Below are 17,004 nucleotides of genomic sequence, written 5' to 3'. Positions count from 1 at the left end.
GAATAATTAATGTCAGTGGTTACAACAAATTGTTACTTTATTTTTTCAACTTTCTATGTTAATGACAAATAATTGATTAACTGAGCCATACATTTTTTAATATAAGTCTATTCTGACCTTTGCGAGAGCGTTTCGCAGGTGTTTTAAATGAAGTGGATGGACTTCCATCGTCTGGTTCCTCCCGGCTCCCGCTCTGCCACTTCCTCTTCCTGTCAGCCGGACCTGTGGACACAGACACAGCCAAATCAGAAGGCAGGGGGGCAAAATATCCTACTAGTTCCTGGCTCAGTATCGGGTGTAGCAGCGGATCCTCGTGGTCATCCGAACTGAGGATCCAAACCTCCTGACCAGCCGACTGACTGGAAGCAGCTCTGCTGGATCTGCAGCGGCCTGGAGCTGGAATATTTCACATCAAATAATTAGTCATATTTTAATAATAATCAATTACAAATTGTTCTTAGAGTAACTCAAGTTTATTTCATATGCAAGGAATCAAATACATGTGATCACTTAGCCCGGGAAATTTAGTTCTGCCAGAAAGACTCGGGAGAATAAATACTGTGACAATTATCCATTTATTAACAACCCAGCAAGCAATAAAGTATATTGGCATAGGCCCCGTCCGTAGCTCGCAATCTGAGGGTCCGGACTCTGCATATCCTGCCTGAAGACGAAGGCAGAGGCGCAGCCGACCCCCACGTGAGGTATGGAAGGGACCATCCTGGTGGTGGTGGGGTGGATGTAGGGAAGGATTTGACTTGGAGGTGGTGGGGAGGATGGCGGTGAATGGGAGCGTCAGCATCTGTGAACTCAGACATGAGTAAGTACCGATCTTTTATACCCAGGTATTTAGCATGTGATTGGATAGATAAAATTAAAGTGACATGACAATTAAGTCTTCCTGGCAGAACTTACGCTAAAGCTTCCATGGATCACATGTGGTTACCTCGCACAAGTTTCTTCACATTAATTTAGTCAATTATTGTACAACATCACACCAAAGAGTACAGAAGCCCAAGAGGCGAAACTCAATAGAACGCTCCATAGCAACCGTTGCCCCATGACGGCCGCCATTATGGACTGAAAACTGAAGGAAAACGCCGAAAAATAATGGAAGTCAATGGCACTGAACCAACTTAACATAAAAACTTAACATAACTTAATTTTTTCTGGCCGTCATATCTAAATATGAAAACAATTTCAAATACATTAATGAGGATGACCGACGTTAAATGGCAGAAAATGTTACGTCTATGTGCTGGTTATGAATGGCCTAATTATCCTTAGGAAAATAGTATTTTGGGACAAAATATTACTATAGTACTATAAGACTACTATAGAAATACTATAGCGGCTCTAGGATATTAGAGGCATTACAGAACATAACATACTTCTGTGATGTTCTGTAATACCTCTATAATATTTTAAAGCTGCTATAGTAGTCTTATCGTACTTCTATAGTATGTCCCAAATTACTACAGTATTCCTATAAGATTACTATAATATTTTGTCCCAAAATACTATAAGATTCCTGTAGTACTTTTTCGTAAGGGTATGCCCCACCGATTCGGCTTCATTAGCCTACCAATTACGGTTTGCAAAGATACAATTATAAAATTACTGCAAACCTTTAATCTATCAATATTTATGTTCTATTATGCATTTTCCTTGTTTTATGAATAACAGAAATTCATGAAATAATATATAGGCAGACACACAGTAATAAGATATTTATTCAAATGTTGATTTTGATAATAGTGAACATCACCATATATATGATTTGGAAAAATAAATTAATTCATAAAATAATAAATGAACATTTCTAAAGAAATTTCTTTTACATAGAATATCCCAAAAATATTAACAACTTGTTTTTCAACATCTTCAGTGAAAGTGCACACAGTGAACGTTTCAATGGCAAGAACAAAAACAAAATCAATCTGTGAATGTCCTATTACAGGCGGAAAGGTACAAAAAAGATGTGCAATCTAGCAAGTGCACACATGAACTATAAACAGGACTAAAATGGAAGTGGTGTCATAAGATCTCAGTAATTAATCAGACACCACCATCTATTGTGTGTGCATTTGTGTATAATTTTTGCAATTTATTGCAGAACACTGCTTGCGTTTTGACAAAACTTATATTCATCTTCACAGTTGTGACTGGCGCGCTAACGATTTCAGCAGCTTTCAGTCAATAATGGCGGCCGCGCCTCAGCAGCGCCATCTACAGACTGTTACCCATAACACAACAGAGTTTCGCCTCTTGGGCTTCTCGACTCTTCGATCATACCATAACCAGAGAATGTCTAATATGGCGAGAAGTTTCACTCTCACTGAACTTCCGGCTTCTGAACTGGTTGCAGTTCCTCTCTGATTCCATATGAGGGCGCTCACAGGACGAGTGCAGAATGAATGGAGGTCTATGGCGCTATACCAATAAAAATCCACTTTTCTCAGGATATAATTTTTTATCTAGTAATTTGAATGTTGTATTCGAAAGGAAATGCAAATAAATTACACATTGCTGGGTGTTAGATTTTTTAGAGTCACTTATTTGCTTTAAAAAGTCTTTTAAAGTGTCAATGACGTTATACACATGTACGTCCAGAGATACTGCTTAACGGCAATCCTTCAGTCGCTCTGGTGCTTTCGCGCTCTGCACTTTCTTTTCTCTCGAGGCATCGACAACACAGCTGACACAGGTAAATACACGTGCTAGAAGAGTTTTTGTTTTGTTTGTTTCTGGTCCCGCTTCAGATGACACGATGCCATCAAGCGGGATCTCTGGTCGTAATCAGTCCTTCACTGACCAATCAGCGTTCATTAGCAGAATGCTAGCGTGTTATGGACAACAACAACTCAACCTGTAAGAAATCAAAAGGACATAAGTACTCGTTCATTCAACTTTCGACCTAAGACCCATGTTGAACTTGCAAAATCTACAATCATTTCTGAGATTTCTCAACGGCAATCGGGTGAAAGAGACAAATTTAGCCGTCAAGCCCCATTGACTTCCATTCATTTTGCACTCATGGCGATCGCCCCCAGTGGAACTCTGGTGGTACTACAACCAAAATTCTGTACAACAGGGCTTAATAGGGAGTGGGCAGGCTCTCCGTAGACGGGCTCTGCCATAACCCATACCAATCAACAAATACAGAAACAAAAATAAACACTCACTTCTTCTTTCACCCATGAGAGCCATCGACATCGTCCTCCAACCTGTAATAGAAACAATACAAAATACAATACAAAAAAAGAGAATATAATACAACCTTCTTCAGAAATACCCCTCCCCCCAAAAAATAATCAAATCAAATAAAAAAACGAAATAAAACTCCAAACTCCGTCGAAAATTACAATAAAATAAAATTGTAATCAGAAATAATATGAACTCTTTCAAAAAATAAAAGTCGATGGAAAGAAAATATCTTCCGATCTCCTTCTAGAATAAAAGCCTCCTCAAAACTCTTTCAAACAGCCTCAAAATCTCGAGATTTGCACAGGAAACAATCTGCAACCGTGTCGGTGTCTCGCCTCCGCTCAACCAACAAACAGCGACGGATTCCACTGTTTATATTTAAAGTTCATATTCACAGGACGCGTCGCTATAGCAACTCATATGAGCACGCTCATATGCACGCACGCAAAAACACAAATAACGTCGCGTGCGTGAGTGCAGTTACGCTCTCGGTTTTGTACTTGTTTTATAATTCCTGGAATTTATCATTTTCAAAGCCTTAATTGTTCATCATAAGAAAACTGAGTACAATTAATGAATTCACAGTTGCAAATGACACCCCTTCAATTCAAAATATAGACATTTGATTTAAATGTAGCCTATTTCTTTGATTGGGACTCTGTTTAATTTACCTAAAATTTAGAAATGTATGTATTTAAAATAGCGGGGCAAACTACATACTTGTTTGCCGTCCATTGAAGTCAAGCTTTGAAGTTTTATTTTATTCATAAAGTTTAGGCCTATTTTATTTCGATGTATGATTTTGTTTTATTACCATACATTATTCCTAACCGTAATATTTAAGTCCGAATCGTCACATGACATCACAGATACATTTAACTCTTAATAAACTTAAATGATATGTGTTCATAAACACTGAGAGATGGTGCTTATGATCATTATACATCATGAACGTCATCACCCGTTCCTTCATTAGTAAAATCATATAATGGGCTTTTTCGTTTTGTTTTGGGCTCGTTTATTAATTTTAATTTATTCACCCCTCGACCAAAATGTCACTGATGTGTGAGAGCAATTCCAAAATAAATGTAAATCTAGAGTTTATATTAAGATGATGTCCGATTTATTCTCCCGTGAGCATTTTTGGACGCATTTTGGACAGAAGCAGTGACTATGGGTTAGACTGGAAGTGCCTTGCGAGGTTTTGCTCTATTAACGTTTATGAGCTATAATGATGAAGATTTTGGACACGAAGCATTCTCGGATAATAATAATAATATTTACGTTAACTGTTGTGTGTATAAATATTGTAACTGTTCAATAAATGTGTTGACATTGGATGTGCACGCTCACGCGACCTCATGTGTGTTTTTGCATATCAGTGACTTTAATCTGATAACCAACAAAATGAGATAAATTACTGTTAAATTAATTCATAGGTTTTATCCAGATAAGTGCTCTCTCAAAAGACTTAAAATGACATTAATACCCTCAGTTCTTTCTGTTTAGAGAAACTTTAATCTACATTTATTTTGGAATTGCTCTCACACATCAGTGACATTTTGGTTTGATATTTGTGATTTTATCAAAGATTGATCCTAATATTAATTGATTCATAAAAATGTAATTTTTGGTTTTGATTAAGGTGAAAAATTATATTTATTTTGTAAATCTTATTTTTCTGTTAGCCAAATACCACATTAATAAATGTAATTTTTTTTTTAAAGATTTAAACTTGAGATGTATTTTGTATCCATTGAGTTTTCTAAAAGCGTAAAAGCTACGAGAACAGTGTCTGTGTTTAAGGACTTGGAACTTAATCTTGACTGAAAGACTGAAGAAGGACATTTGTGTATTATTCCTTTATCGTGGTATGACAATGATGAAAATTAATGTTATTATTCACGGCAGTTCGTGACATAGTCACGAAATTTAATCTATTGATTCGTGTTCATTGACACGAATTTCCCCATTTTTTCGTGTCACTCAGCACGACTTTCAATCTAATGTATTTCAACGGGACGGATTTTTCGTGCCTGCACCACGTTTTTCTTTCGAGAGCACATTATTGTTTTTTTCTCAATTGTTGTTCATTTTGCAAACTTTAAGAGCTACATTACTCAACATTTAATCAAGAGATTTTAATCCTCGTTTTTATTGCTTTATATTCGGTAGGCTATACTCAACATTAATCTATTTATTCGTGTCCAAGGGCACAGATATCCTTCTTTTTTTTTCGTGTCACTCAGCACGACTTTCAATGTATTTCAATGGGACGTATTTTTCGTGCCTGCACCATGTCTTTCTTCCGAAAGCACACTATTTTTTTTTACAATTGTTATTCATTTTGTAAACTTTAAGGGCTACATTACTCAACATTTAATCAGGAGATTTTAATCCTTGTTGTATTGCTTTATATTCGGTAGGCTACTCAACACGAATTGGTTCGTGTCCTCTAGCACGAATTTTCTTCTTTTTTTCGTGTCACTCAGCACGACTTTCAATCTAATGTATTTCAAAGGGACGTATTTTTCGTGCCTGCACCATGTCTTTCTTTGCAACACGGTCTCACCCCTATTCGTCACTTGACAACGGAGAGGGTCGTCCGATAGATTTGAGTGCAAATCCCTCATCTTTGAATTTTGAACTTTGATTATTTTTCTAACACTAACTCTTTTTCCTCTCTTTTTTATTTAATTTTAAACATTAAAATTACATAATTAGCTACAGGACGGTATATTTTATATATGCTTAAAACATTCATCATTATATTTGATAATTTTCGATCACATATTGTGGTAATTTCCCCCTCACGTCCATAAGCCGACGTTGAGGGTAGCTAGCTGAAATTAACCCTTTTCTCATTCGGTAATATCACGATTTTTCCTCTCTTTTTAATATAATTTCGGAATACATTAAAACGACATAATTGCAGGACTGCACATCTGCTGTAGGCTTAAAACATGCCTTAATTTATTGTGGGATATTTTATAATTGTCGATGGTATTTCAATTTGCAAAAGAGCCTACTTTGTTTTTTTTGCGCCAAAAAAAGAAAAGAAAAAAATAATAGCCTACTTTTATATAACTTTCATCTCAATACTGATTATGAAGTTGTAATAAATTAACTACTGCAGAAATGTTTATTACTTTATATGAACATATCCTTTGGCAAAGAGATGGATGCATTCTGGGAAGTGATATGTGTTTAAATGTAATGGCTACATACTCGTGTTTCCTTCACTTGGACATTTATGCTGACCCCTTTAAAATTGAGCACGGATATAAAATATTAAGACTGTACTTTTTAATTATGATTGATATTTTGGCGCAATTTTGTGCAACACGTCACGCACGTGTGTGCGACCATCGCAGAAACCATTGCCCAGCGCGATTCCACCACGGTAAGTCGCTTACAACAGTCTAATAAGCAAGATGAATTCATGAGCATTATTTACACGTCCAAAATTAATACAATTACGAGTTTATAAAAAAAACATGTTCTAGGCCTAGATATAGGTTCTAGATATATATGTAGGCCTATATATATTAATACAAATTAATAAAAAAAAATGTTACGTGACTTTTAACAGTAGCACAGGAAATAAGAACGTGATCTGTATTTATTTATCCTAAGCATTTATAAGAAAATGGGAATCACTCACTATTAGGGTACACTTTTTAAATCTTATTTCAACATAACACTACATAATTAACATTTTCTGTTGTTCTCCCTGCAGATCCTGTCAAACATATCACCTGTCGAACATATCTGAACCTGCTTTTTAAAACCCAAAGGCACTTTTAAGAGCCATCTCTTCATTATTTTCTATATCTTACATCCTCTTTGTTCTCACTATCTATATTTCTGTCCATCTCTTCAATCTTTATCTATCTCACGGTCTTTATCTATTGCTCTTTCTTTCCTCCCTGTCTGTCTTTTGTCTACTTGTCTGTCTTACCCATCTTTTGTCAGCGTGTCTGTTTGTATCTGACTGTGTCTGTCTGTCTGTATCTGACTGTCTGTCTGTCTGTCTGTCTGTCTGTCTGTCTGTCTTTTGTTATAATGCCAGGGGGGTCTACAAAAAAGATCTGCCCCTTTTGTCAGGGGATAATATTTTGCGCTCAAAAAATCTGCTCGCATTGTAAAAAGGAGCAGCCCCTGAAGCAGCGCCTCAAGAAGAAGCTTCAGAGGTTTGATGAGAAGCGAGAGGAATGGGTGGCTGGTCGTAAGAAAAACACAACACTGCATCCATCAAGGATGAAGCCAATATCATGGTACGTACAATTTCATACATGACAGTAAACTGTCCAGATCATCTAGGAAGTACATTCAGTGGTACCATTTGTTATTGAGCATGCCAGTCGGAAGGTCAGAAAAGCATTATTTTTTGCCAATATAGATACATTTGATTTTTTTTTTTTTTCAATGATACTTTGTCCTCCCTGTGTCATCAGAATCTATTTAAAAGTATAATTTAACTATCAACTTTGAAGGCACACGTAATTGTGATTTGTAGTTTTTATTTTAGTGGTGGTAAGTAATACAACCATAAAGTTATCACATCTTCACCGTAATACATCACACACCTAAATTATCTACCAGAGCAAAATTTGAACACACAGCAAATATAATTGAAACTCAGGAATTCTTGAGTTCATAACAAATACAGGCATGCATTATGACGGAATTACAGATGCAATTTAATAATCAAACTTTCTTATCGAGTGGATGAGAAATAACACATGAACTGCATTCATATTGTACTACTCAAAGCACTTTAAAATGTGAATGCGTCAACTGTAAATATGTGCAGCATTCACCCATTTGGTCAAGTAATCACTAAGGTTCTGCCTTTATTTTTAATAAATCTTTAGATTGTCATTGTCCAGTTGCACAATGGTTACATAATCTTATCAATGTAGATGCAAAACCTGAGCTACTAATGTTACGAAAATAAATATTTATATAAAGTTATATAAAGGGTACCCTCATGGTGTCAGGTTCATCTTTTTACTGTTTTTCTATATAGAGTTGTTTTTTGCTTCTATTGTATGAGCCTTTCCTGTTTGCACATAAAGCTAAACTCACCATTAGGTTCAAAATCCTGAATGGCAGTAACCTGGATGCTGTCATTAATAATGTTATATATTTATTAATTAATATTCTTAGTTATTTTTTATGTTGTTTTTCTATTACTTTAAACAGCAAACACACAATTTTGTCATTGCAGCTTGAGAAACTCCATGCCATTGGCTACAAACCTGTTCTGCTACTAGGAAAGGAGAACAAAAATATGCGAAATTATAACGCCTCGCTGCACACTATCCACCTTTGCCCAGGACTACCTACAGAAGATAGGTTCATTTTATGAATACCTTTGTGAAGGTGAGATGCATGCACTGTATCTTAAAGTCACAGTTCACAACTTGTGTTGAGAATGCAAAATATTTTATTAATGTTTAAATCTTAAAGGAATGGCTCACCTCTAAAACTTAAATTCAGTCATTCTTTTTTTCTGCTGCTGAATGCTTGTATGATCATAGTCTACTCTATGTGACGTCTCTACCAACACATTTAATGTAGACGCAAATGGGTAGAAAAACAAAAATTCACACTTGGTAATTGATTATGGGAATTGAAGTAAACTGTTTTAAAACAACTGCAACTGCAGATGTAGACATGTAGATTCTAAGTGTATTGAGCCCTGTTTGTATTAATAGCATGCAGCACACTGGTCTACAATGGGATTTGGCACCCAGAGTTAAGTGCATTCAAGCATATGTGTGGTATGTTTTTGTAGGAGCCATATTTCATTTCTGTTTTCTGCCCACATACAACCATATTTTTAATGTTTAGGCACACTGAGTGACCACAGCATTTTTTGTAGTGACATACTAATTGAATACATTACATTTGCAAAGACCCGTTTTGGTCACTGGGTCAATGAATCAAATGATGATGAATCTATATATACTCATTGAAACAATATCGAGGACGGTGCTAAAATGTAGATCATTAACGGAAATTACACAGAGAAAAAGAAAACCATCAAATTTTTGCTGGATACACCACAAACTTACACTGCTACTAACTTTGAGGCATAAAGCCCAAAGTTTTTTAGCACACACAGTCTAGTCTTAACTGAATAGTTTGACCCAGACTGTAAACAAACATTATAGTTGTCATTTTTTCAAATGATATTATGAGCACTCTGGGTTTTATTTTCCTGACTTAAAGATATATTGTATTGGTTATCGTCATAGAAAATCAATCAAATATATTACAGATATCTAATACATCCAGTAGACTCTCAATAGTTCTCCTGCAATCAAAAGTGCCTTCAAATCTGGTTGGGGAAAATTTGGTATATATTATTCAAACACATTTACCTAACAGTTAAAACAGGTACAGATCAAGCTTATGGTTAACCTCTATGTTTTAAATAAGCAAAACACAACACTTGTTAACTTGCACAGGATGGACCCAGGATTCCAGTGGCAATGAGGATCAGCTGATTACTCTGCAGCTCACACCCTGCGAGGCGAGCCCCACAGAGGGGCAAGTGGAGCAGCCAGAATCCACAGGGGCGCAAGTGGAGCAGCCAGAATCCACGGAGGGGCAAGTGGAGCAGCCAGAATCCACGGAGGGGCAAGTGGAGCAGGCGGAATCCACAGAGGGGCAAGTGGAACAGCCAGAATCCACGGAGGGGCAATTGGAGCAGCCAGAATCCACGAAGGGGCAAGTGGAGCAGGCGGAATCCACGGAGGGGCAAGTGGAGCAGGCGGAATCCACGGAGGGGCAAGTGGAGCAGCCAGAATCCACGGAGGGGCAAGTGGAGCAGCCAGAATCCATGGAGGGGCAAGTGGAGCAGCCAGAATCCACGGAGGGGCAAGTGGAGCAGCCAGAATCCACGGAGGGGCAAGTGGAGCTGGCGGAATCCACAGAGGGGCAAGTGGAGCAGGCGGAATCCACAGAGGGGCAAGTGGAGCAGCCAGAATCCACGGAGGGGCAAGTGGAGCAGCCAGAATCCACGGAGGGGCAAGTGGAGCAGGCAGAATCCATGGAGGGACAAGTGGAGCAGGCAGAATCCACGGAGGGGCAAGTGGAGCAGGCGGAATCCACAGAGGGGCAAGTGGAACAGCCAGAATTCACGGAGGGGCAATTGGAGCAGCCAGAATCCACGAAGGGGCAATTGGAGCAGCCAGAATCCACGAAGGGGCAAGTGGAGCAGGCGGAATCCACGGAGGGGCAAGTGGAGCAGCCAGAATCCACGGAGGGGCAAGTGGAGCTGGCGGAATCCACAGAGGGGCAAGTGGAGCAGGCGGAATCCACAGAGGGGCAAGTGGAGCAGCCAGAATCCACGGAGGGGCAAGTGGAGCAGCCAGAATCCATGGAGGGGCAAGTGGAGCAGCCAGAATCCCCGGAGGGGCAAGTGGAGCAGCCAGAATCCACGGAGGGGCAAGTGGAGCAGCCAGAATCCACAGAGGGGCAAGTGGAGCAGGCGGAATCCACAGAGGGGCAAGTGGAGCAGGCGGAATCCACAGAGGGGCAAGTGGAGCAGCCGGAATCCACGGAGGGGCAAGTGGAGCAGCCGGAATCCACGGAGGGGCAAGTGGAGCAGCCAGAATCCACGGAGGGGCAAGTGGAGCAGCCAGAATCCACGGAGGGGCAAGTGGAGCAGGCAGAATCCATGGAGGGGCAAGTGGAGCAGCCAGAATCCACGGAGGGGCAAGTGGAGCAGCCAGAATCCACGGAGGGGCAAGTGGAGCAGGCAGAATCCATGGAGGGGCAAGTGGAGCAGGCGGAATCCACGGAGGGGCAAGTGGAGCAGGCAGAATCCACGGAGGGGCAAGTGGAGCAGGCGGAATCCACGGAGGGGCAAGTGGAGCAGCCGGAATCCACGGAGGGGCAAGTGGAGCAGCCAGAATCCACGGAGGGGCAAGTGGAGCAGCCAGAATCCATGGAGGGGCAAGTGGAGCAGCCAGAATCCACGGAGGGGCAAGTGGAGCTGGCGGAATCCACAGAGGGGCAAGTGGAGCAGGCGGAATCCACAGAGGGGCAAGTGGAGCAGGCGGAATCCACAGAGGGGCAAGTGGAGCAGTGGAGCAGCCGGAAACCACGGAGGGGCAAGTGGAGCAGCCAGAATCCACGGAGGGGCAAGTGGAGCAGCCAGAATCCATGGAGGGGCAAGTGGAGCAGCCAGAATCCACGGAGGGGCAAGTGGAGCTGGCGGAATCCACAGAGGGGCAAGTGGAGCAGCCGGAATCCACGGAGGGGCAAGTGGAGCAGCCAGAATCCACGGAGGGGCAAGTGGAGCAGCCAGAATCCATGGAGGGGCAAGTGGAACAGCCAGAATCCACGGAGGGGCAAGTGGAGCAGGCGGAATCCACAGAGGGGCAAGTGGAGCAGCCGGAATCCACGGAGGGGCAAGTGGAGCAGCCAGAATCCACGGAGGGGCAAGTGGAGCAGCCAGAATCCACGGAGGGGCAAGTGGAGCAGGCGGAATCCACAGAGGGGCAAGTGGAGCAGGCGGAATCCACGGAGGGGCAAGTGGAGCAGGCGGAATCCACAGAGGGGCAAGTGGAGCAGTCGGAATCCACAGAGGGGCAAGTGGAGCAGCCAGAATCCACGGAGGGGCAAGTGGAGCAGGCGGAATCCACAGAGGGGCAAGTGGAGCAGCCAGAATCCACGGAGGGGCAAGTGGAGCAGGCGGAATCCACGGAGGGGCAAGTGGAGCAGGCGGAATCCACAGAGGGGCAAGTGGAGCAGGCGGAATCCACGGAGGGGCAAGTGGAGCAGCCAGAATCCACGGAGGGGCAAGTGGAGCAGGCAGAATCCACGGAGGGGCAAGTGGAGCAGCCAGAATCCACGAAGGGGCAAGTGGAGCAGCCAGAATCCACGGAGGGGCAAGTGGAGCAGGCAGAATCCACGGAGGGGCAAGTGGAGCAGGCGGAATCCACAGAGGGGCAAGTGGAGCAGGCGGAATCCACAGAGGGGCAAGTGGAACAGCCAGAATCCACGGAGGGGCAATTGGAGCAGCCAGAATCCACGAAGGGGCAAGTGGAGCAGGCGGAATCCACGGAGGGGCAAGTGGAGCAGCCGGAATCCACGAAGGGGCAAGTGGAGCAGGCGGAATCCACGGAGGGGCAAGTGGAGCAGGCGGAATCCACGGAGGGGCAAGTGGAGCAGCCAGAATCCACGGAGGGGCAAGTGGAGCAGCCAGAATCCACGGAGGGGCAAGTGGAGCATGCGGAATCCACAGAGGGGCAAGTGGAGCAGGCGGAATCCACAGAGGGGCCAGTGGAGCAGCCAGAATCCACGGAGGGGCAAGTGGAGCAGGCGGAATCCACGGAGGGGCAAGTGGAGCAGGCGGAATCCACGGAGGGGCAAGTGGAGCAGCCAGAATCCCCGGAGGGGCAAGTGGAGCAGGCGGAATCCACAGAGGGGCAAGTGGAGCAGGCGGAATCCACGGAGGGGCAAGTGGAGCAGGCGAAATCCACGGAGGGGCAAGTGGAGCAGGTGGAATCCACGGAGGGGCAAGTGGAGTAGGCGGAATCCACGGAGGGGCAAGTGGAGCAGGCGGAATCCACAGAGGGGCAAGTGGAGCTGGCGGAATCCACGGAGGGGCAAGTGGAGCAGGCGGAATCCACGGAGGGGCAAGTGGTGCAGGCGGAATCCACGGAGGGGCAAGTGGAGCAGGCGGAATCCACAGAGGGGCAAGTGGAGCAGGCGGAATCCACGGAGGGGCAAGTGGAGCAGGCGGAATCCACGGAGGGGCAAGTGGAGCAGGCAGAATCCACAGAGGGGCAAGTGGAGCAGGCAGAATCCACAGAGGGGCAAGTGGAGCAGGCGGAATCCACGGAGGGGCAAGTGGAGCAGGCAGAATCCACATAGGGGCAAGTGGAGCAGGCGGAATCCACAGAGGGGCAAGTGGAGCAGGCGGAATCCACGGAGGGGCAAGTGGAGCAGGCGGAATCCACAGAGGGGCAAGTGGAGCAGGCGGAATCCACGGAGGGGCAAGTGGTGCAGGCGGAATCCACGGAGGGGCAAGTGGAGCAGGCGGAATCCACAGAGGGGCAAGTGGAGCAGGCGGAATCCACAGAGGGGCAAGTGGAGCAGGCGGAATCCACAGAGGGGCAAGTGGAGCAGGCGGAATCCACAGAGGGGCAAGTGGAGCAGGCGGAATCCACGGAGGGGCAAGTGGAGCAGGCGGAATCCACGGAGGGGCAAGTGGTGCAGGCGGAATCCACGGAGGGGCAAGTGGTGCAGGCGGAATCCACGGAGGGGCAAGTGGTGCAGGCGGAATCCACGGAGGGGCAAGTGGAGCAGGCGGAATCCACGGAGGGGCAAGTGGAGCAGGCGGAATCCACGGAGGGGCAAGTGGAGCTGGCGGAATCCACGGAGGGGCAAGGTAATAAGAACAAATTTAAAGAGTTACAGTTTATATTTGTAAAGGCCAAAAGTGTTTGACCCATGGGTTACTTTAACTTTACTTGACTTCCAGTGTTTTTCCCCCATAGAGCTTGATACAGGTTAGGGCTCTTTTCAATTAAATGAACTCAAACACACCATGCTATAACTTTTTTGCTGCTAGATAAAGTAAAACTCACTAGGTGATGATACACAGGGCAACTTTTTGAGCAATTTTGCTGGGCAATCTTGCTGAGCGATTGTTCCATGGGCACTTTCACATTGAAAATGGGCAACACATTTCTATCTGGATAATTTAGATGGGTTGTGGGCCCTGTGTCTCATCTGGTTGCCCGTTGACGGCAACATTGCCCAGCAACATTGCTCAAAAAGTTGCCCTGTGTATCATCACCTACAGGGTTCTCATTTTCAATGGATAATCAACAAAGTTGATCTGATATTACATAATTAGATAGATGATAGGTCTATCTGATTCTGTACTAGGGCTGTTGGAAGAAATTTTGTGAGTCTATTATAAATCTAAAAGTAAAATAAGTACTACTAATCAAATGCTGAAACTACAAGGCCAAATTTTATTATTAAAGATATTAGGATTATTCAAATATTCCAAATAATTGGCAATGTCAGTGTCCCATGAACACTTAACTTAACCATTCTCCCACCCCTTGCGTTCCCTGAACAAGTCAGCGCAGGATCGGCGCTTGTTGAAACAAATTAGGATAATCACAAACAGGATGGACATAAATGAGAAAATGAAACACGTAGAGTTAATGGAGCAACCTTAATTCAATCGCAATAAGAATGCATGTACTTTACACCTATTAATACATGTACTGCCACACTTGAGCGATGTTGTGATCTTCAAGAATTTTAAATAATAAGTTAAAGATTTATTTGGTATATGAGTAATTTTCCTTCTCCAAACCCGCAGCTGTCTTCACAGGGTCAGCATGGGGCACAGTCGCAAGTCGGAAAAAAAAGAAGTCAGGTATGTAAATAATGTTTGTCCGTCCTTCGGATGAGACGTTAAATTGAGGTCCTGACTCTCTGTGGTCATTAAAAATCCCAGGGTGTCCTTCGAAAAAGTGGGGTGTAGGGGTGTAACCCCAGCATCCTGGCCAAATTTGCCCATTGGCCCCTGTCCATCATGGCCTCCTAATCACCCCCATATACTGATTGGCTTCATCACTGTCTCCTCTTCACCAGTAAGCTGGTGTATGGTGGGCTTTCTGGCGCAATATGTCTGCCGTCACATCATCCAGGTGGATGCTGCACATTGTTGGGGGTTGAGGAGATCCCCCCCTTCAATGTAAAGCGCTTTGAGTACCCAGAAAAGCGCTATATAAATGTAATGAATTATTATTATTATTAGGGTAATTATTGGTGGTTCTGATAACTGTTACCATAGCTTGGTAACTATGAAACTCATTAGTCAAGCAGATTCTCTAATAAGTAAATTCATTACTTAAATAGAATTTAAAGGGGACCTATTATGCTAATTTCCAGTTCTATATTTTTATTCTGATACTCCACTAGAGTAGCTTTGCATGATCCTAAAAAAGTCCTTATTTATCTTAAACTGGTCCTTTATGCAGACCCTGTCTGAAACAGGTCATTTTAGATGGAGTATTCTAAAAGCCTACAATGATTACTATTTTCCAATGAGCCTGCATGTGATGTAAAATCTGGAGCCAAATTAAACAGCGTGTTTGCACACACATTAACTGAGAGGATGGTCTTTTCTCATATTTTAGGGTTGTCTAGACACACCAGGGACACATATTTATGTTGAAAAGACATTACAAAGTGCATTTTGTCTAATTATTGTAAATGTGTTTTGTTTTGTTTTGTTTTCTGAGTGGATATATGACTGGACTGTAATCTTATATCCCACAGGGGGACCAAGGCATATGCCTGAAAGGAAAAGGCCACAAAAGAGTAAGTGCATGTAAATGCAATGATTCATACTTTGCTAAACATTGCAACTTAACCCCTGTTAATTCGCTTTAGTTCAATTGCTTATTTTTTTTAACTACTACAACAGACAATTTCCGGTAGTCACAATTTTATTTATTTAAAGGGTTAGTTCACCCAAAAATGAAAATTCTGTCATTAATTACTCACCCTTATGTCGTTCGACACCCGTAAGACCTCCGTTCATATTCGGAACACAAATGAAGATATTTTTGTTGAAAGCTGATGGCTGAGAAAGGCTTCAGATAGGCCTCCATTGGCATTCAGTACATTTACACTCCCAAGACCCATAAAAGGCACTTAAAACGTCGTTACAAAGTCCATCTCACAACAGTGACTCTATAATAATTTTACGATGCGACGACAATAGTTTTTGTGCGCAAAAAAAATCAAAATAACACCTTTATCCAACTTGTTCTTGTCTTCCGTGTGTGCCTCCACGACGCATGCGCGAGAATATGACGTAGCGGCAGCGTTCGGGAATCAATGAAATGCACACTTAAGCCCCATTTTGAGAACTACGCCGAGACCTAAATCACGATCAATGTAGAATTCAACAGCTTAGACACGTGCGTCTTCCTCTGCTTGTCAACAAATCGCTTCTGGGTCATGTGTCCGAACGCCGGATCTGCGTCATATTTTCGCACATGCGTCGTGGAGGCACACACGGAAGACAAGAACAAGTTGGATAAAGGTGTTATTTTGATTTTTTTTTGCGCACAAAAACTATTGTCGTCGCATCGTAAAATTATTGTAGAGCCACTTTGGTGAGATGGACTTTGTAACGACGTTTTAAGTGCCTTTTATGCGTCTTGGGGGTGTAAATGTACTGAATGCCAATGGAGGCCTATCTGAAGCCTTTCTCAGCCATCAGCTTTCAACAAAAATATCTTCATTTGTGTTCCGAATATGAACGGAGGTCTTACGGGTGTCCAACGACATAAGGGTGAGTAATTAATGACAGAATTTTCATTTTTGGGTGAACTAACCTTTTAATGAATTATTTAGCAAACGCTTTTATCCAAAGTGACTTACAAATAAATACAATATTTACAATACATGCAGTCAAATCAACAACAGGGCAACAATACTGTATGTAAATGTCATGACCAGTCCATCTAGTCCAGCGTAGCACACGTAACCATGATTATTCATAATAGATAGCCTATAGAATAGGAATTAGTGTTATTGAGATTATTACAATTGACAAGCTATAAAATCCAACAGGCTTAATTTGTCAAATTTGACCAAAATGCATTGCCAAGTAGTAGAAGTAGCAGCAGTGTTCTTAGTTGTGAGCTGTGGCTTAGCAGTAGTATGGTTATTCAAGCAAGCATACCACATTGGAACCGAGAGTAATTTGGTTCCATGATACATGTTTTGATTAGT

General features: G+C 42.7%; 1 protein-coding gene across 1 annotated transcript in view; it reads right to left on the bottom strand.

Annotated features, from left to right (window-relative positions):
* Positions 1-17,004, bottom strand: part of LOC307128705 (uncharacterized protein) — a gene marked incomplete at both ends in the record, with an annotated part of 28,116 nt that overhangs the window by 1,635 nt on the left and 9,477 nt on the right. Inside the window, 2 exons of the mRNA XM_079820647.1 lie at positions 118-396; positions 3,186-3,227. Coding sequence (XP_079676773.1) covers positions 118-396; positions 3,186-3,227 — 321 coding nt within the window. The remainder of the gene's footprint in view (positions 1-117; positions 397-3,185; positions 3,228-17,004) is intronic.

Source organism: Gobio gobio, assembly GCF_949357685.1.
Source record: "Gobio gobio genome assembly, chromosome: 7".
Lineage (NCBI taxonomy): Eukaryota > Metazoa > Chordata > Actinopteri > Cypriniformes > Gobionidae > Gobio > Gobio gobio.
The sequence above is the reverse complement of the archived record's forward strand: the minus strand, read 5'-3'. Positions and strand labels throughout refer to the sequence as shown.